Here is a 21,917-nt window from a genome sequence, read left to right on the forward strand (position 1 = left end):
TCACCACTTTAGAAATAGCATCCCAGGAAGGAACAGGATTGGGCTATAACTTCCCAGATAAATGGTTTTATTGACATAATCTGATTTTAAATCTGTATTTTGATTCTTTTTCTTGCTTTTATTGTTCACCGCTTCACTGGAATTTTTTTAGACATAGAACGCTATTTAAATCCTGTAAATAAACAATGCGGATAATGATCAAACATATCCACTGTTTGATAACTAGCAGACATCAAGCAGTGGATATGATAGGACTGGGAGGCAGACAAACATTCTGGTACAGGGATAATTAGCTAAGGATAGCCCTTGTTCCCTTTACTAGCTGCTGGAGCTAACTATGGTGAGGGCACATAGGGGATTGCTCTTGACCTTGACGATGCGATAATTACACACACAGACTGGATTCAAATAGGGTGGCCATTTACACATTGCCAAAAAGGAGAAATTGTATCACCAAAAGAGAAGACAAAAGAGGACACAAATTTGAATAACATTTGCATATGCAAATTTATATTTCCTGGGACTATGCAGGCTACTTGCACTGGGAGCTGGACAAGGCTGCCAACCAAGTGGCTATTAGGGATGTCAGAGAAATCCTCTACAATGAGGCTGGACACTATTGAATCCGGCCCCCAGAAGTCTGTCGAGGATTGGATCTCCTACCTCCGCCTCCTCGCGAAGTCCTTGTCGGCTGGATCCTGCCTGTCGCCGGCTCCGAAGCCCCAGCAATACGGCCGCCATTGCCATATGGCTGGACTGACGGACTGCGGACGCAAATGGCAGCCGCTACGCCATTTGCGTCCCTGCTCTTTGACGTGATAGGCTACGTAAATCTTTACGTAGCCTATTGCATGAAAAAACAGGGTCGCAAATGGCATATTTGCGTCCCTGTTCCTTTGTGCAATAGGCTACATAAAGATTTATGTTGCCTATCACGTCAAAAAGCAGGGACACAAATGGCGTCCGCAGTACGTCAGTCCAGCCAGCGATACGGCAATGGTGGCCGTATTGCTAGGGCTTCAGAGCCGGCCAGCTGCTCTGCGGAATTGCCGCGGAGCGGAGCTGGCCAGCCAGGATTCCGGGGGGGAGGGACAGATCGCCTCCCCCCCCCCAGCAGACACCACAAAATGGAATGGGGTGAGTATTTCGTACACCCCTAGTGGCTATACAGTATGTTTTGAGTAGCAGTCATCTATTTGGGGAGGAAAGCAGGCCCGGATTCAGGAAGTGGGCTCAGAGTGTCTGTGAGAGCCTCATGTAAATCTCTTTGAACCCCTCAACAGAGGAGTGGAACCAAAATGTATTAAATAAATAAGTCTGAACCTTGAGCTTCCTTACCTGGGAATAAATCCTAATGAAGAGAGTAGGACTTACTTCTGAGTAAGCATGGATAGAGTTGGGTTGCATGGGGAATTACAATCTAAGCAATGTTGTTATCTCCTAGTGCAGGTCACCCCACCGCCACCCCCTTTCTGGGCTAGTGGCACATTTAGAGTTTTGAGAGTTTGTTGCCAGTACTCTGCCATGGGGGGGGGGGGTTGACCATTCACATAATGGCTGCCATGGTGGGTATGGCCAATCAGAAACACCCACTTCCCAGCGGGCAAACTGGTGAGACTAAAAGAAAAATAACTTGCCCATGAATCCAGGTACAAGGCAGAGATGGGGTCTGAATTCCAAAACACAAAACCACTCCCATAAACCAGTTTTCTGTTCTGTTTCACAGAAGGCGAACTGATGAGGCTCATAGACAAGAAACTGAGTACAAGGCAGAGGTGGGTCTGAGCTGCAAATGCCAAATTGCATCTTTGCCTTCACAAAGTACACCCACACCCACGTACAAATCCACAGAAGGCAAACTGGTGATGCTCAGAGAAATGCACACAGAGGCAAATCAACCATCCACAGCACAGCTCCACCCCCCACAAAAACAGGGAAAACATGCGTGCACATGCGCGCGCACACACAGCAATTGACACCGATACCACACATGAAACCCAAGCAGAACACACCACATCAAAATGAACAAACCAGCTAACTAACACACACACACACACACACAATCCCCCATGCACAAAAACCAAGCAACCTCCCTGCACTTCATAGTCAAACATCATAAGCAAAACTCCCCTTGCTCCCCACCCCCTCCAGAATACACCCAGCTTACTTTTTTTTTTCTGGGTGGATAGGCACACTTCAAAACAACACTGTGTTGCAGCCATCCACCATTTTTATTCTCTAAAATGCCTATGAGACCCACATGGTGTGCAGAGGCATTCTTGGATGGCATTTTGCTTGGCAGCATGCCAGCCCCCTAGTTGAGGATGATGATGATGATGATAAACAAATATTAAAAGTTAAAAGAAAATCACAGGGGGCAGGAAGCTGGGCGTGTGCCCAGGGAAGTGTCTGTGGGCACATTGTGCCCATGGACACTCCATTGAGGATCCCAACCCTAGCAGTTAGTATTTAGGATGTAACCCTCTTGTACTAAGGTGGAAAACATGCCGCCCTCCCTTCCCAACAGAATTTAGTGGTGGCAGTTGGGGTGTGGTGTGGAGACATGGTGCCTTTAGCGAAACAAAGCGCTAAATAAATGCAAGCTAAATTTGACCATTCTCATGCTCTGTAGCTGCTATGCAGCACTAAAAGGGTATGCTTTAGTTTGCAAACAAGCTAGATCTAACCCCTTTAGAGTTCTGTAGTGGTTTGTCACTGGATTCTGGTGGCAAACCACCGATTCTTAAAATGTTCTTTTTGCATAGTGCTCCATGGGGTGTGGCCTGCAGGGGTGTGTGTGACTAGGGCTAAAATGGCCCCGGGTGGCCTGCCCTTGTCCACGCCTACCTTATGCACTTCATTCTGTTATGAACTTTGTCCAATATAAGAATGGATAGTTTAACTAACAGCTTTGGTCACTGCAGATGACTACAGTCTGTCTAGCATGAGCATTTTTCCAGAATAAGAAGCATCATATAAACAGAATGCTTGTGTGCTAGTCTAACAGAATGACAGGATCTGGAAATAACATCAGCTGGTGGTAACTGGCTCTTTGGCTCCTGTTCCTCCTGTACCCATTTTCTGATTTACCATATTATCTCCCTTTCTTCACAACATTCTACAGTCTCCTGTATACTCCATGCTATTGAGCAGTACCTTTGGCTGTGCAAACCCATCATTTCTACTGTTACAGTACTCTATTAAGGAGATATTGATAGTGGCATAAATGTTCATTGTCCTACAAGGTTAATAATGGCCAAGACAAATGTTCATTCAATTACCTCAGTTATTTAGCTCAGGAGACAATAAATCTTGATAGTCATAGAAACAAGGAAAAGTTAACCGAGTCATGTAGGCATTACATAATCAAAAACAAATACTGAATTAGACAGGAGAGTAATGGCAGCTAGCAAAATAATGTAGGATGCAATCCTGTATACACTTACCTGGGAGTAATTTCCATTGAACATAAGGGGTTTACTTCTGAGTAGACATGCATAGGATTTCACTGCTAGTAAATTAAGAAAACAACCAACCCCATATACATGCAGACCCTAGTTGTTACCAGACTCCTCATTTTTATAAAAGAACAGAATCCTGCTCTATTTACAGGGAAGGCCAAGATGTGGAGGCTCTATGCATTCTCACATAGACTGGGAATCAGATCAGGGAAGCCACATTCACTTTATGAGCTTTCCTTGCCCCCTGTGAGTGGTCATGGAGACCTCACCTATGAACAAAGATCACAGCCGTAGTTGGACTGAAGGCTTGCCTTGTCAGGCTAATTTTATGCTATGTGAAAATACAGATCTGTCATGAACTGATTTTGAACAGCCCATTAAGCTGTGTCCACATGACTCAAGCAAAGCAGAATGATGACATGATGCAGAACTAGGAGACAATTTCCCACACCCAAGTCTACTCCTCTGTTATTCCAACATTAAAACCAATTAAAAATGAGCTAAGTGATTGAGTAGCTGCTCTAAATGTGGTACAAGAAACCTGACACTGTGTGGATTGTAAAGCTCTTGATGAGTGTGTTCTATAATACCAAAGTGACTCACAGCTGGTCTTTTAAATGTTAAATTAATGAAATACAGCTGATTTGCTTTTGCTGAGGCAAAAATCTAGCAATATTTTATAGATGGAAAAATAATCTGAAGGGATAACATTGGCTATGTTGGAGTGAGAACGGATACTTGATCCCTCTGGGTTGAAGTGGTATGTGGATTCTTCCACAAGTGATGTGAAGAATAAAGTTTAAAAATTACCTCCACTTTTAAAAATAACACTAGGAAAGAACAACCTGTATAGCATGAAGGAAACATAAATGAAGACACAAATAACTGAGCAGTGGGAGCAATCCATCATCTAACACCCAGGTCTGTTACCCAGAAAACCTCCCTCATCCATGACATGATCCTGGATGAGGGTGCAGACCTGGCATGTATTATGGAGACCTGGCTGGCCGAGGCTGCTGCTCCAACCCTTGCAGCCATGTGTCCAGCTGGATTTTTGTATGCACGGCAGCCGAGGGCTGGGGATCGGGGAGGGGGAGTGGCTGTTATCTACCGAGAGTCCTTGGTCTTCACCAGACCCCCTCTCCGGTAGACCAAGGTTGCTGAGTGCATGTACTGGAGGTTGGGCCCGAAGGGCAGTCTGGGGATTCTGCTCGTGTACCGTCCACCCCGCTGCACGACTGACTCCCTGGCCGAGGTGCTTGAGGTGGTCTCTGATGTGCGTGTACAGTCCCCTAACTTACTGGTGTTGGGGGACTTCAACGTACATTTGGAGGCCATCCTCACAGGAGCACCTCGGGACTTCATGGAGACCATGGGCTCCTGGGAGCTGCACCATATTCTAACTGGGCCCACCCATGTAGCCGGTCATGCACTATACCTTGTGTTTGTTTCTGGAGAAGCGGGGAGTGATCTGGAAGTCAGGGTTTTTTCCACCACCCCCTTTTCATGGTCAGATCACTATCTGGTGATGTTGGACTTCTCGGTTCCACAACCCCTCTGCAGGGGTGGAGGACCCATTAAAATGGTCCGCCCCAGGCGTCTTATGGATCCAAATGGATTCCTGAACGCGCTTGGGGATTCTCTGGGGCATGCCAACGGCCACTCGGTCGAGACCCTGGTGGGTGGCTGGAATGCCGCAATCACTGGGGCATTAGATCGGGTGGCTCCGAAACGCCCTCTCCCCCTGAACAAGGCTCGGACTGCACCATGGTTCAATCCGCGGTTACGAGCTCTGAAACAGGAGGTGAGACGGCTAGAGCGCCGGTGGCGGAAGTCTCGCTCCAAAGACGATCAGACACGGGCTAGAGCTATATCTTCAGCCTATCTCGTGGCGGTGAAGGCAGCAAAAAAGGAATATTATGCTGCCTCCATCGCGTCTGCAGAGTGCTGCCCCAGGAGCCTGTTCCAAGTGGTCCGGAGCCTGGTCGGTCCTGTGGCTCCGGAACCACTGGAGCATTCTAAGGCCTCCTGTGAGGCTTTGGCAAGGCACTTTGCAGATAAAATTGATCAGATTAGGTGTGTTACTCTGCACACTGTGGATACAGTTAGTGAGCAAGAGGCGGCCTGTGGCAAACCAGTTTTGTGGGATCGGTTCCAGCTTCTTCCTCCTGATGAAGTGGACAAGGTGCTTTCATCTGTAAGGCTGACCACCTGCTTACTTGATCCTTGCCCATCTTGGCTCATTATGAGCTGCAACTGGGTGAGGGGATCAAGGCGGTGGTGAACGCCTCCCTTGAGGAGGGAGTGATGCCATCAGCCCTCAAGGAGGCAGTGATAAGACCGCTCTTAAAGAAGCCCTCCTTGGATCCTCAAGTTCTGAACAACTTTCGCCCAGTCTCAAATCTGCCATTTTTGGGCAAGGTGATTGAGTGGGTGGTGGCGGTGCAGTTGAAGGCACACTTGGAAGAAACTGATTATCTAGACACATTTCAGTCGGGCTTCAGGCCTGGGCATGGGACAGAAACGGCCTTGGTCACCTTGGTGGATGATATGAGGAGGGCTCTGGATAGGGGTGAATGCTCCTTCCTTGTTCTCCTCGACCTCTCAGCAGCTTTTGATACTGTTGACCACGGTATCCTCCTGGACCGCCTGGAGGGGTTGGGCATTGGAGACACAGTATTGCGGTGGTTCCGGTCCTTCCTCTCCGGCAGGTACCAGAGGGTAGCACTGGGAGAGGAGGTTTCGGACCCATGGCCACTTACTTGTGGGGTGCCACAGGGTTCCATCCTCTCCCCGATGCTATTTAACATCTATGTGAAGCCACTGGGGGGCTATCATCAGGAGGTTTGGGGTGCAGTGTCATCAATATGCGGATGACACGCAGCTCTACCTCTCATTCAAATCTTCACCAAGGTTGGCCGTAGAATCCCTGTCCAAATGTCTGGAGACGGTGAGTGGCTGGATGGGGAGGAATAAGCTGAAGCTGAACCCTGACAAGACCGAGGTGCTTTTGGTGGGAGACAAGAGGAGGCTGGGGGATGTTGACCTGGTGTTGAATGGGGTACGGCTACCCTTGAAAGACCAGGTCCGCAGCCTGGGGGTCATTTTGGACTCCCAGTTGTCCATGGAGGCTCAGGTGTCAGCTGTGAGCCGGACAGCGCTGTATCAACTCCATCTGATATGGCGGCTGCGACCCTTCCTTCCCGACCATCTGCTCCCATCAGTAGTACATGCCCTGGTCTCCTCTCGTTTAGACTACTGTAATGCGCTCTACGTGGGGTTACCCTTGAAGACGGTTCGGAAGCTGCAGCTGGTACAGAACGCGGCGGCTCGCCTGATTAAAGGCAGCCGCCGGCGAGATCACATCACTCCAGTGCTGAAGGAGTTGCACTGGTTACCAGTTGTTTTCTGGGGCAAATTCAAGGTGTTGGTTTTGACCTTTAAAACCCTATATGGTTCTGGCCCAGCCTATCTTAAGGAGCGCCTCCAGCAACACCAGACAGGCCGCTTAACAAGATCAGCCTCAGATGGCCTTCTCTCTGTCCCATCAGCCAGGACAGCTAGACTGGTGGGGACGAGGGAGAGGGCCTTCTCTGTGGTGGCCCCCACTCTGTGGAACTCCCTCCCTAGGGAACTCCGTCATGCCCCCTCTTTAATGAGCTTCCGTCGTGCATTAAAAACGTGGTTGTTCAGGCAGGCATTTGGGGTGGGTTAGGGTAATTAAAAAAAAAAAATTATGGTAAAATTTTATTGTTTTAAATTGTTTTATGGTGGGTTGTACATCGCCCAGAGTGGCTGGGTGACCAGTCAGATGGGTGATTAATAAATTTAATAAATAAATAATAATAAATAAATAGCTCCCAGGGTTCCAGCTGAGGCTGCTGCTCCATCCTTCCCTCCCTCAAGTGCCACCACAGGGCTTTCCCTGGGACAGGGGTGTGCAACTTGTGGCTCTCCAGCTGTTTCGGCCTACATCTCCCTTGATCCCTTGCAATTGGCTATGCTGGCAAGGGCTGATGAGAGTTGTATCCCCAAACATCTGGAGGGTCACGAGTTGCCTCCACTGAGAATTGGATTTCAAAAAGCCCCCCCCCCCATAACTTGTGTTTACGATTCTATTATATTTTTATGAATAACTGCCCTGTCACTGAGGTCATCAGAGGGCATGTTCCTGGTGGTTCCACATGGACCCATGGCCCAGTTGGAGTCCACCAGGAAAAGAGCCTTCAGTGTGGTGGCACCATTCCTGTGGAATGCCCTGCCTTTGGAGGTGAAGCAGGCACCAATGTTGTGATACTTCTGGCACCTCCTGAAGACATTGTTATTTCGGGAACCCCTCCTTGAGTGATGAGCCATGGTTTATTAAATCTGGTCTTATCAGAACTTGTTTCTTTTAAAATATTTTAATTGTTTTAACATGGTGTTTATTCTTTTATCCTTGCTGTTAACTGCTCCGAAGTCTTTTGATGTGGAGTGGTATATAAATATTGTAAACAAACAAACAAATAGATAAATAAAGGTGTGGCCACTGATGTGTTTGCCTGGAGCCAGTGCAACCCTCGGCCTGAAAAAGGTTCTTCTGAAAATCTCTTTGCAGCCAAGAAAGGAAGTGGGGGAGTGTGTGAGCTTGTGGCTTGCCATGGCTTACTGATAGTTCTTCATAGTTTCCCATTATGACTGAACCAGGCCAGGGACAGCTCCAGTCATTTAGGGCGCAATCCTATTCAGATAGGCGGCTGCCTCCGAACTCGGAGGCGACTGCCTATCCAATGCAGGGCAGGAGAAGCACGGAGGGGATCATTCCCTCCATGCTTCTCCTGCCCTGGTTTTTCAGGTAGACAGCCAATTGAGGCTGTCTAGCTGTGGGAGGGCAGAGCGGGGGAGGAGGCTGCCTGACACATTGGATGTGTCGTACAGGCATTTCTGCCCTCCCCGCCCCGGAACGCCCTCCAGACAGCCCCATTTTGCCCACTCCGCACTCCTCTTGCCAGCGTGGAGGATGGGGCTATTCTGTGCTGCCTCTGAGGCAGCAGGGAAGTGGGGGGATGTCGGTTCCTGGAAAACCACCTCCAATTATTATGGCTGAATCTTTCTGAGCTGTGGAGGTGGATGTGGTTATACCTCCATGAGCTGTTGGTTCCCAGTCCTGTTTTTGCACAAAGGCTTTCTTCACATGGAGCTTTTATCCTGCAATTGAGATTGCTCCTTCACGGAAATTTCTGGGCTCTTTACATGATGCTGTGACCTTCCAGGGCATCTCCTGCACTAAATGCCCTTGTTCCATTTTTAAATAGATTGTGGGTAATGAGCTATCAATTTACCCTGTTGTGCTCTGCTTCAGTTTCCTCCATGAAAAGAGTTAAAGCGGCAAGAAGAGGAGCGAGCTCAATGGAAGATAATGGAAGACTCAGATACGGGGAGAAAGAGGGGGAAGGGGAGGGGGGAAAAGGAAGCACGTGAAAAATGGAGTCAGTTGTGGTCCTGCATTTAAAGCAGAAAGCCCTGTTTTAAATGCAGGATTTTAGGCTGGTGTATGCCCATTATACAGTGTTCATGGCTGTATAACTGCATGGAAAAAATAAGTATCATAGTGAAAAGTACCCTCTATTGCTTTTACCCTGTTTATTAATATGCATGACTATAAATGATGTGGCAAGTAAGTATGAGACAAAATAAGAACAAAAAAAGTTTTTAAAAACCCTAAGGCATGTGGCTTTTTATCTGAATCTTGTGGGACAGGTTCAAACACTGATCACTTGTCATAGTGGGTGCATGCAATCCTGAAACTCACACTTGCATGCACTTTATTTAGGATATTCTCACCTTGATCAACATCTGAAGTGTGGCTCATGGATGCACACAGGGCCAGCCATAGCATCAATAGCACCCTGGGCAAAGAGTGTCTTTGGCTTACAGCTTTCTTTTAAACTATTATTTATAGTGCTTAGCATTCATCCAATAACTCTAAAAATATACATAAATGTGTTTTGGAGTCTTTGTACTACCCTAAGCCATTTTCCAACATATCCTGGGGCGATAAAATCCCCCACCATCTCAAATATGTCTATGGTGTCTGAAAAAGTATGTTTTAAACTCAAAATACTAGAAATATTAGAAAAGTATCAGAAAATGTCAAGGTAAAACTTTAGACAAACACTATTACTAAAAACTAACATTTTTTGGTTGTGTGGAATGTTTTTCTATCCCCATAATAAATCTGTCTCTGCTGAGGTAAATGTAAAATGCCCAGTAAAATCCCGTGGCTTGTGCCAACCTACTGACCTTCAGAGAACTTAAGCCTGCTTCCATAGATCAGTTTTCTTTGGGAAGACCCATGGGACATTTCTACACCCCAGTACGTTGCTAGGGTTTGGAGCATAAAGACACCCCAATGGCAAAATCAATAGATAATTGGGTTATTTTATGCCACAGGCATGTTTTTGTTTCCAGCAAAAAATGGTAAGTGGTAAATGGTTGACATTTGGGGACATTATGCAGGTGACAGAATTCAACAATATCATTGGAGGACTATATTGTAGGTCTTCTTTTGTAAATTCCTCAATGTTATGTGTACATGCATTATGTTTGTCACCCCACCTGAGTGGATGAGAAGTAATGTCACCTCAAGGGAAAGCTGTGTTCTGCTCATTTTTATCTAGAATAAATGACATCAAGCTAGAAATGCTAATTGATAGAATTTTGTATTTAGTACCCAAACAATCTGTAGAACTGAGGGCGCTGGGAAGACATCTATTACTCCCCCCCCAACCTGTGCACTCAACAAACATGGAGTCACTGAACTGAGCTCAGCACCCACTTCAGCTCAGCGCCCAGGATGACAGCCCAGCTTACACACATAATGTCGGTCCTGGGGACTGTCTTCACGAGCGATTTGGTGAAAAGTTACAGCAGCCTGAGGTCCTTTGTGACCAATCCGCTGCCAACCAGCTGCTTCCTTCTTGAAAAGTCATATTGTCTGAAACTCCTTTTACTCTGACTTGGTTTTACTTAATGTGACTCCCTGGCAGTTTTGTCACAGTGTGCCATGTCCCCCCCCCCCTTAAATCCTGAGTGTGCCTCTGTGACCTGGCAGTGACATGGTCAAGGGAGTGGGACACCCCATTCCCTCTTGTTTCCCCAAAGTAGTTTTTCCCATATCCCCCTTCTGTGTATGTTTACTTGGAACGAAGAAATAAATCTCGCTCCCCCACAGTGAATCTTTAACAGAACTCAGTGCATACGGAGCCACGATAAATCGCTAAAGCATTAAAGTGTTTAAAGGATTAAAGGCTAACTTTATCATTCTAAAGCGCTCTTTCGGTTCTCCATGAAATTATTATCTCAATGCTGTGTTTCTTTGACGTTCTGTAGTTTCTCTGTTGTTATGTAAAGTCGCAGTAGCTATTGTTTGAGATCATTGGTGCTTCTCATCTTATTGTGAGCAGGGAAAAGGAGAAAGGGGGGTAGAAAGGAGGGTTGGAAGCAATAATTCCACAGCAGAGTGTTGGAATGGGGTGAAACTGGGGGGTCTGGGCTGCTTTAATGGGAAGCCTTCAGATGCTGCATGCCAGAATTGGAGTTTTTGGCTTCTCAAGGCAAAAGCATGCACATTGGAGAAAGGTGGGGGAGATAATGTAGGAGTAGGAGGGAGCCTTCAGGATTGTGAATTAGCTGCTCTCCATTCATAATAACATAGTAGAAGGGGGAGCCTGGACAGCAGGGCGGGCGGGGGGGACAGGACAAGCCTCTCTCATTGGTTGAGCAGCCCCTGCCAGTCTGATAATGTTCAGTTCTACTCCTCGCACCCCACCCGGAAGTATGTTCCTTTTAAGTGCTGTGTGACTCCTGAAAACTGGATTTTGAAGGTACTGTGCACTCAGCTTTTCTTGCTTTGTGTGCACTGATGGATGAAAGCCAATTCCATGAAAAGCCAGGTAATCCTCCAATGTGCTTCTAATTCTGTTGTTATGAAGATCTCTCCCCGCCCCCCGATGCACATTACTTTGTTCCAATGGACAGATCTTGATCTCATATCCTATAATAGTCAGAGAGAACACAGAAATGGCTGGTTTTATATCATTATGAATAACTCAAAATGTGGACTAAGAAAACAGCATCTCTTAAAAAAAAATTAGCTTCCTTATCAAAACAGAAATATGGATTGGTGATCTACTTACACAGTAAATATTCAGCAGAAATCAGTCTATTTTCATGCTTTGCAGAACCACTGAGGTTACAAGACAAAGCTGCAGAGTTAACAATATTGATTAATTGAGGTAAAAAAGGTCAAGCTAATTTTTCACTGTCTCAAAAGACTTCAGTCGTGCACAGCACTATGACTGAAAATTGTTCCTGGGTTTACAAAAAGGGAAATAATTAGGAAGCAGAATGCAAAGAAACCCAAGTGCAACCTACTCAGAACATCACTCAGGAAAAGGTTAATGGAAGCTTGATTTCATACAGATACTGTGTTTGTGTGTATGCAGGAGAAAGCAATTATTAAGGGCAAAATTGTGCAGAATGTACAAATGATGAGCTTTTTCATTAAAGTATCCCTCCAAAAAGGTTAATCGAAGCCTGAGATGAAACTGATATTTACATAGTTTATCTTTAATTTGTATTGTGTTGTCTGGTTAGATTTGTTCTTTCTAAATGTGATATAAAATTATTCACATGATTTCAATTTTTTAAAAGTATATGTATTTGAGGCTTAATATGAATACTTCACGTTATAAAATGAAGACACATTGGTGTTGTTTCCATTTCAAAAATAAACTAACTTCTTGAATCATGAAGAGGAAAATATGTCAATGTATGGTACCACTATCAAAGAGGTTAATTATTTTTTAAGAGCTTGTCTCCAACGTTAATCTAACTGAAATCCCATTCATTTCAATAGACCTACTCTAAGCTGGAGTAACATTGGATACAACTTTTTGTTCCAGAGAGCAGACCGTTAGCACCAAGATAGTCTTAATCCATTTTGTTTCTCCCAAAGTTTGTAAGGGTGGTGAAAAATAAAGCCAGAGAGACAGTGGCTGCAGTCAAGAGAACTGTCTCGGGACCAATTCACATCACTATGTGGAAGCAGAAGCCATGCCACTACTGGTGAGAATTGGACCTAACTCTGGATCTAAGAGAATGAGAATGAATATAAGAAAACAGTTGTAGAAGATCTCTTAAGATTTTGAAGGGTGGACATTTTAAGGCAATAGGCAGAATGATTATTATTTTATTTATTCATACAGCACTACGTATATAGTGCTTTACAGCAGCCTCCCCAACCTGGTGCCCTCCAAATCTGTTGGACTATAACTCCCAACATTCCCCAGCCAGCATGCCTGTCCAACGCATCTGGAGGACACCAGATTGGGGAAGGCTGCTTGTCAGAGTAACATAGTAACAAAAACAACAACAACAACACAGTTGACAGTAAGGAGAGGTAAAAGAGGGAGGGAAGAGAAGTGAGAAGCAAGATTAATGAATAGCAGACAGTGAAGGAATGGGAAAGGCAAAGTTGAAAAATGAAGGGGAAAAGTCCACATTCCCCTTTCCCCCTAAACATGTCTGCCCCACTTCATCTCTCATTGCATCAAAATGTGGATGGGGTGTACATCTGAATTTGCATTCAGTTGAAAGCAATGCTCAATCAATGGACAACATCTGCATCTGGATATGTGTGTTCCGATTTATGCCACAGTTCCTGATCCTGCAGAAGTTACTGATGCAGAAGACTTGCTCTGATCTCCTTATCTGGACTGGGGCTCTTTGCTTTTGCCCTCCCCCCTGCATACCTGAGGACAGTCAGATATAACCAGTACATGAACTTTTTTTTTTCATAGACTAAATGACAGGTTAGTAATAGTTTAATTATACGTAGTCAATTTGGTCTATGATCAGGAAGACAAGAATTTAATTTGCAGCACTGTAAATTAGATTGGAAATTGTAATCAGTGTCAAGATAAAAAGTCTCTAAGATGAGGCCAGTCTACTGATTAGTTCTTCTCTTTAAAGATAGAAGACTGAACAAAGAAGGTCAAATGAAATTTTGGATGACTAAAAGTGCTTCCAACTTTGTCATTACATTTTGCTTCTTCTTTGAGTCATCTATCTCAATTTCATGTACATATCCTAGCCCAGAGTATTCTGAGGTATCATTTAGTGATTCAAAGCTAGTTCCAAATCTTGATATTCTGCTGATGGTGGGTGGGTATAGAAAGGAATACCAAGGATGATGATGATTTAATAGATGTATATACTGTTTACCATATTTAAAATGTGTATATATTTAAAACATTTTTTATCAGGGCAGCAGGAAAGTACTTCAAAAATACGAATAAACTTGGAAAGGAGCATTGTAATATTCTGCTAAAGTCAATTTGCTTTGTGGGATAAAAGGTTATGTTGGAACTGGAGGCTTCATTAGCAAAAAATGTCAGATAGAGAGCCCTAATGAACTGACTTGAGCTGCTGCTGTGAAACCTATAATTTGTACTGTGAAAGAGAAAGACACCTTAGCATTCATGCCTCCGTAGCAAATTAATAGTCCTCCAAATGGTATTTATAATGTGCAATTGCTGGCAGGTGCTCCAACTTCTCACACTTGCTTCTACTTGGGCTCACTGGCATAGTTATTCCTTGGGCCCAGGGGATGATTCTGGGGTGTTCCCTGTGTGTGTGTGTGTGTGTGTGTGTGTGTGAATAGACATAAAGCTGGCTCCTAGGCTTCAGCTGGATCTAAGATTTGACCATCTTCTAAAGCTATGATCCCACAGTCTCCACCAAGTAATGTCCATTGGTGCCAGCAGTGTATTTCTTCCTAATAGCCAAAACTGCAGGGTTAATGCCAGGTTGCAAGGGTCTTGGTAACTCAGCATCGTTCTCAGAGTATGTCCCTTCTGAGTCAGATCTTGTTGGTGAGTCATGACAGGTGGTTCCAACATGAATTCCTGAGTTTATTATGAACCAAGGTCAATGCCCCACTCCCTGCCTCTGAAGTTTGGTCTTATCTCATAATGGCTTGGTGCCAGCTGTCCTCGCCAACATAGCTATTTATGGAAAATTGGGCCACTTATATCCTGTCACTCTCATCAAATGGGAAAAAAATGATGATAGGGTTTCTTAAATGCCAGAGCACCGAATGTGGCAAAAATCCCAACTGTCATCTATTAGTTTCTATCCCACCAAACTTTCCCAAACTGTGGAAGATCTTGGCTACCAACACTTTCTACAGCCTACAGTATAAGTTCACTTTAATTCTGTGTCTCTTAAATTCTGTAGCCACCATCCATGTTACAGTAGTGGGGTATTAAGCCTTAGGCATGGGATGAACAGACATAGGGAATTATTTGAAGAAGCAAATATATTAATTATTCTATTAAAACCTTATTTACTTATAACGTATACTAATATAATGTAAGATTAAGAATTATCAATTAGTTGTGTACTGTCACTTCAAGGTAACTGTTACATCCTTAACTGTATCCTTCTGTTACATCCTTCTGTTCCCTAAATAAAACTCATGCTATTCAATCTTTCCTTACCCCCGCCCCCGTTAGCTCTTTTTGAATGACACAGAAGACAAGACGTGAAGCTCTCCTCTGGTCCTGAACTCACTGAAAGGATACCAAGTTGAACGTAGCCCCTCAGCAGTCACTCACAATGACCCATTAGCTTCTTGAGACTGATTCTCTGGCAGGCTTACTTCAGTGTCTCCTAAATTTTTCCTTCCGGTCAGTTACTTGAGGATCAGAAGGTGGCAAAGTTGCATCCTCTGATGTTTTCCTGCTCCTTTAGGATAACTACCTTCTACTGTCACTCTGGCCAGAAGCTATCCTGCAGAGCAACCTCCAGAGTTTTCCTTTCCTGGCTAGTTCTCGCAGTTTCTGCCCTCAATGGGCTTGGTTAGTCTGCTGCCTCTTCCTTAGCTGTCCCTTTTTGGTTGCTGTCAGACCTTCAGCTGATCTCTGACAGTTTGGAATTGCCCCTTAATGCCGTTTCAGTCAGGACCCTCTGACCAACAACCTCAATATCAGCAAGCTCGTTGGCCTATAACAAAAAGGCAATGAAAGCCAACAGAGCGTTCATAAGTGACCTATCAAAACTTGACCTGTCTATAGGTGGACAAGTCTAACTGAACCTTTAAGGTCCTAACAGCTTCTTTTTGTACTATCAGTAATAGCATTACTGGCAGTTGGCAGGCTATCGCCAACAAGCCTCAGTCACAAAGTAACAAGCCTGTTAGAGGAAACCTTTTCCCGTTTCTCAGGTAACCTCTATAATCATAACTATGCTACATCACAGAACATATTTATGGATTTTACACATTTTAAAAATCTTTTACCTCAGGATTTTTAGATTCTCTGTACCACCAGACCCCCTTGCCTGGTGGTTGGCTGATGCTGCCCTCACTACTGGATAAGTCTGAGGAAAAGGAAGGGGTCTCAGGGGCTGTAGGGGGAGGGTTGGAGAGAGAGGCCTGGGTACCCAGAGTGCCTAAAGTTGCATGGCAACCACCTGCTTGAACACTTTGCCCAAGAAGGAGATATTTGAAGCTGGCTAATAGGTGTTACAATCCTTTGGGTCCAGAGAGGATTTCTTTCAGAGTGGTCTCACAGCTGCTTCCTTCAAGCTAGCTAGGACGGCCCCCTCTCACAAGGAGGCATCGACTGGACCTTGCCAGCCAACCCCCTCCAGGTAAATGTTGAAAGCAATGGGTGACCAAACTAGTGGTAGATCCCACTCTTCAAAGCATCTTGGCCACAAGAGGCCACACGTGTGCGCACACACATGCATATACACACATGGTACACACATACACTCACTCATTTACACACACAGACATACCCACACTCATACACTCTTTCACACACATACACACACACACATGCACACGCGCGCACCCTCGCACACACATTCACATTCCTCCCAATCCACATGCACATGCACTCCCCCCCCCCCCCATCCTGGATATGGCTTTTGCTTGATCAGAAATAAGGGAAGGCCTTCCTTTGCTAGTGCTGGCAAGGCAAGTCCCAGAGTTTCCCTAGATAGTGCTAGTGTTAACAAGGAAAATTCTGGGCAGGGTCCCCATGGCTCCACAGGCTGCACTGGAAGTGGCTGAGGGCCAAATGCAGCCCATGCCGCTGTTTGTGCACTCCTGTCCTAGAGGAACAGTATTCCGCCTGATCTCATCAGGTTTCTAATCGGGTATCAAATGAAAATTCATGATGCAGCATACCCCTTCCCAAATTCCCAAATAAGTTGAACGAGTTGATATTTTAAAACAAAAGAGCTGACATTGGTATCTTTTATTTGCAGGTTTACTATAGTTGCTATTCAGAAAGTAAGTATAGAACTTCACATTTGTACAAGTGCACTTGGTATCTGTTTTTGTTATGATTTGTTGAATGGTGGAAGAGATATTTTGCTTCTGTCTTTCAGAAGACCTTTATGTGTAACTACTCTAGCAGGTCAGAAATCAAAATGACAATCTGCCTCAGGAAGCCAGTCCAGTCACTGGTCTAAAGAGACAGTGTGACATTTTGCAGGCTGACGTGTGAGGCCTACCCTCATTCGTCCTCTTTTGGCACCAATTTTTATTTCTTTGAGGCCTCATTGTTAGACAGGAGAAGTCCTGGGGTAACAAAAGCAAGGACCTAAGGTGTAATTGGGACTGACAGGGTGTTTAAATATTCTAGAGACTCATATGTGACAGGAAGCCAAATTTAATGTATCCTGTGGGAGTCTGGACACACAAACATAATTTTTATATTTTCCACATTGTGGTTTGAAGACAGACTTTGGCACACACGTTTCCATTCCATCTTGTCACTGGAGACACGATGTAAAGCATTTAAATAAGGTTTGCCTCTGTATCATGCATAATGATGATGATTCATCAGGAGACACCCTCATTGTGTTTGCAAAATACTATGAAGATCTAAATTGAATATTCTTTTAAACCAGGTTGCTGAAAAATAAAGCAATTAAGAATGTGTTTAAAAAAAATAACTGTCATTGTAAACTAATAACATAAAAGGAGGTAGCAATAATGAAGAATATGTTCTGGAAAGAAACAAAGCCAATTGCCTTGGGAGTAAAAAATATTCCTATTCAGAATATTTAATTGTTATTAGTAGTTCCATATGACTAATATGTATATTCAATTATGAAAAAACCTACTGGTTTAAGACTAGAATTAAAGTTATCTTGTGTTTGCTCAAGCTCTGCAAAGCTAGGAAACTAGAAGCTTAGGTGATGCCTTAACAGACATGCCCCGTGATGATGTTGTGTGATGCCAAAAATCGTGCTTGCTTACAACTGACCCTCCACGCACCCACACTTTTTCTGGGTCTTTCAGGCCCAAATCCAGATGGGGAGGATGGAGTGCCTGGGACCAGCAAATCTGCCCCACATTGTCCTGGTCCTGTATTGCCTTATGAAGCATCTGAGCCTTGCTGTATTGCTAGAGGAATCCACCTGTGAGCTGACCCATGCCTATTGGCTGCTTGTAAGCAAGCATGATTTGTGGCATTGCACAACATCATCACTGATCACGGGGCATGTCTGTTAAGGCATCAGCTTAAGCTTCCAGTTTCCTGGCTCTGTGGAGCTTGAACCAACATGAGATAGCCTTAATTCTGGTCTTCAACTGGCAGGTTTTTTATCTTTACATTTCCCCAGTTTTAAAAAGGAAATGTATTATTAAGGTGTTCTGAAAACAAAAACTAACAGTAAAAAACAAAACACAAACAACTCATGAACTGAGTAGATCTATACAAATGAATAGATATGTCCCTGTATGTTCAGAAAGGCTTACTTCTGAGTAAGCCTGCACAGGATTCCAACATAGCTTTTTCCTTTTCTTCCCTCCCTTCAGCAGTGATCTGTCATTCAGTGACAGCAATTCCCTCAGCCTTCAAAATTACCTCACTGTTTTCTGAGTTGATAGTTCCCTGCTATCCATCCCCCACTGTCTGAATGCTGACAGGAACAATGGAATTCAATATACTGGAGTACTCTTAGCATTCTAGCATCAGAGTGAAACTGAACATGTTCAATATAACTTTTTCAGCTTTTGCTTCCTGCCATAGGCTTTCATGGTGCAGAAAAACCTTAATAACTTCAAAATGCTGCTCAGAGTTTCATCAAAGCAATGAAAAGCACACCTCCTTGAAAATACTGAATAAAAGTACATCAGTAATTTCCCCAGAATTTGAAAGAAATATGTGATATGCCAACCCACAGCTTGAGTAAAAAGTACAAATGTGCCAATTTTCAATGTGCTTTGCTTCGGATTTCGATCCGAAGTGGGATTTGGATATCTGAATCATTCCGATATAACATTTTCCCATTGACTTCCATTGGAAAATAGAAATGGCCATAATATTTTCAGTTTTCAGGATAAATACAGGATATTTGGGGACCTTGCAGCCCCCCATGGATAGGATTCCACCTGCCAAATTTCAGACAGTTTGGCCCAGTAGTTTATGTGCTCTGCACAGGTAGAATGTGTTGTTCTCAGAAACTCAAACCAAAGGTCATAAAGGAATAATCAGAGAAGTTAGGTGTTTAAGTGGTGATTATGAGGAGGTCACTATCCCTAATCTCTGCTGTAGTAGGTTTCTCTGAAGTGCAATACCCCTCTCTCCTTTCCCATTCAGCTTTACAGTGGATGACCTCAGGCTGTCTTTGGCTGAATTTGGAATACACTTTTCCTGGGAAAACAGGTTGGAGTAGTTTTTGTGCTAATGTGCTTCTCTTTTTTTCTCTTTTCTTTTTTTAAGCACACACAAAATGAGTGTTTTATATTTTATTTTAGTTTTTTAGCCACACCACACCTGCCAAATTTCAGACAGTTTTTAATTTTAAAAAATGATGCAAGTGAACCGAAGGAATTGAGAGTGGAGCAAAGTGCACATCGCTATCCAGTTTATTTTTATATATGCACTTGGCGATCTGGTTGGACACTGGAAACCTCCACCTGGTGGACCCATACTTCCTCCACCACATCTCCTCCATGGTGGCCTGCCTAAGCCTCTTAGGGGTGAGAGACGGAGAGCTTGCAGGAGTTCCGGCACTACCAGCCTTCTGCTTGCCCCTGCTGCCGGCCTGCTGGGGTGTGGGGGCCTCTTCCCCAAGCAAGACCGACTGGTGCTGCCTCCTTAAGTGCAGGAGCAGGCTGCTGGTGCTGCAGTGCCCTGGCTGTTTCCCCCTGCTCAGAGACGCCTTGCAGTGGCAGCAGACGGCACTGCTGGGATTCACTCCCACCTCAAAGTGGCCCCTCATGATGCTGCCTTGATGTTTCTGTGGAGACAGAGTCTGCTTGCCTTGAGGCTTGAGGGTCACCACACAAGCAGGGGGAACAATGGAAGAGGGGTCAAGTGCTGGACCCTCTGCCTGCTGCTTGTTCTCCTCCACACCCTGGAAGATCAACTCCTCTTGATGAAGGGCATTGTTAGGAGGGCACGGGCCCTGGAACTTTTGAGCTATGCCCGGATCTTTTTTTTTTTACATTTCCCCATTGACTTGCATTAGAAAATAGAAACGGCCATAACCTTTTTAGTTTGTACAATAAATACATGGAATTTGGAGACCTGGTAGCCCCCATGGAGCTGATTGAACTTCAGGCAGTTAGGTCCAGTGGTTTTCGTGCCAGTCACAGGTAAAATTTGCTATTTTCAAGAAAATCTGTCAAAGCAAAGGAGCTATAATTTTTTTGTGCTTCCACATAAGTGCATGTAGTTTGGGGACCTGGTAGCTTCTCTGGAGCTGACTGAACCTGCCAAATTTCAGACAGGTCCAGTGGATTTTGTGCTAGCCATGCATAAAGTTTCCTTTTCTCAAAGACTAAAACAAAAAGTAAAAACTGTCAAGCCACACAGGAGATTAGAGGTCTTAATCAGAAGGTGTTTTAGGTCACTATCCCTAATCTCTGGTGTAGGTTTTTTTGAGGTGCAAAAAACTTCTCTCTCTCTCCTTTTCTGCTCTGACATGTCCACTGTTGGGAGCTTGCTTGCAATGAAATTTTGAAGAGGGAGGTGGAAGAGAAGAAAGAGCTCCATGTGGTATTTCACACAGCGCCTGATTTCATTGCCCCAAACTGGAACCTTTGGATTCTGCAGAAGTTTAGTAGCTTCAGTACAGCAAAGGATTCAATCAGCCTCCACAAACTTCTTTCTCCCCTCCACTTTAATTTCTCCTAAATAGCTGTAGGACTCAAATAATCCCAAAGGGAGTGTTAGGACTATGTGTAGGGACGTCGTTAGGTGAAGGACCACCTGGGCATGGGCCCTGGATGTTTTTTGAGCTGTGCCCCAGATCTTTTGAGCTGTCCTAATGGCCACTTTTTTTTTTTTTTTTTACATTTTCCCATAGACTTGCATTGGAAAACAAAAATGGCCATAACTTTTTTAGTGTGTATGACAAATATATGACATTTGGAGGCTTGGTAGACCCCATGGAGCTGATTGAACGTGCCAAATTTCAGGCAGTTAGGTCCAGTGGCTTTTGTGCTAGTCACAGGTAACATTTGCTATTTTCAAGAAAATGTGTCAAAGCAAAGAGCTATTTTTTTTGTGCTTCCACATGTGTGCATAGAATTTGGGGACCTGGCAGCCCCTATAGAGTTGACTGAGCCTGCCAAATTTCAGCCAGTTATGTCTAGTGCCTTTTGTGTTAGCCACAGGTAAAATTTGCTTTTTCCAAGAAAATCTGTCAAAGTAAAGAGCTATAATTTTTTTGTGCTTCCACTAAATTCATAGAATTTGGGGACCTGGCAGGTCCTATGAAGCTGACTGAACCTACCAAATTTCAGACAGGTCCAGTGGCTTTTGTGCTAGCCATGCATAAAATTTCCTTTTCTCAAAGTCTAAAACAAAAAGTAAAAACTGTCAAGTCACCCAGGGGATTAAGGATCCTAATCAGAAGTTGTGTAAGGTGACCATTAGGAAGTCACTATCCCTAATCTCTGGTGTAGGTTTTTTTTAGGTGCAAAAATACTCCCCTACTTTTCTGCTCTTACATGCCCACTGTTGGGAGCTTGCCTGCAATGAAAATTTGAAGAGGGAGAAGGAAGGGAAGAAGAAAGAGCTCCATGTGAAATACTGGTATTTCACACAGCATCTGATTTTACTGCCCCAAACTGGAACCTTTGGCTTCTGCAGAAGTTTAGTAGCTTCAGTACAGCAAAAGATCCAATCAGCCTCCACAAACTTCTTTCTCCCCCTCCACTTCAATTTCTCCTAAATAGCTGTAGGACTCAAATAATCCCAAAGGGATGGTTAGGACTATCTGGTGTCATGATCGAGAAACTGCTGGGGCTTTTAAATACGTTCTATAGTTTTAAAAAAGCTAGGAAAATCCTCAGCCACCTCATCTCATAAAGTTAATGTAAGTCCATGCAATCCTTACAAACCTTCCACAGCCTCCTAAATTTCTCTGAAGTATTACTTC

At 44.4% G+C, this 21,917-nt stretch overlaps 1 protein-coding gene across 8 annotated transcripts in view; it reads left to right on the forward strand.

The window, feature by feature from the left end:
- LOC146358408 (uncharacterized) overlaps positions 1–21,917 on the forward strand; it is a 169,744-nt gene that overhangs the window by 48,305 nt on the left and 99,522 nt on the right. For 3 of the 8 annotated variants that reach the window (XR_014784401.1, XM_084810507.1, XM_084810517.1), the window contains one exon: positions 16,782–16,806. The exons of 3 other annotated variants lie outside the window; for them this stretch is intronic. Coding sequence is in view for 3 of the 5 variants with exons in the window: in XM_084810507.1 (XP_084666633.1) it covers positions 16,782–16,806 (25 nt within the window). In the remaining 2 variants the exon portion in view is untranslated. Of the gene's footprint in view, positions 1–1,726; positions 1,776–16,781; positions 16,807–19,126; positions 19,193–21,917 lie in introns of all 8 variants that reach the window. 2 more of the 8 variants (XM_084810498.1, XR_014784397.1) reach the window with 2 other exon arrangements.

This window comes from Heloderma suspectum, chromosome 1, assembly GCF_057233095.1.
Source record: "Heloderma suspectum isolate Gila_16-S chromosome 1, 16-S_ref, whole genome shotgun sequence".
Taxonomy (NCBI): Eukaryota; Metazoa; Chordata; class Lepidosauria; order Squamata; family Helodermatidae; genus Heloderma; species Heloderma suspectum.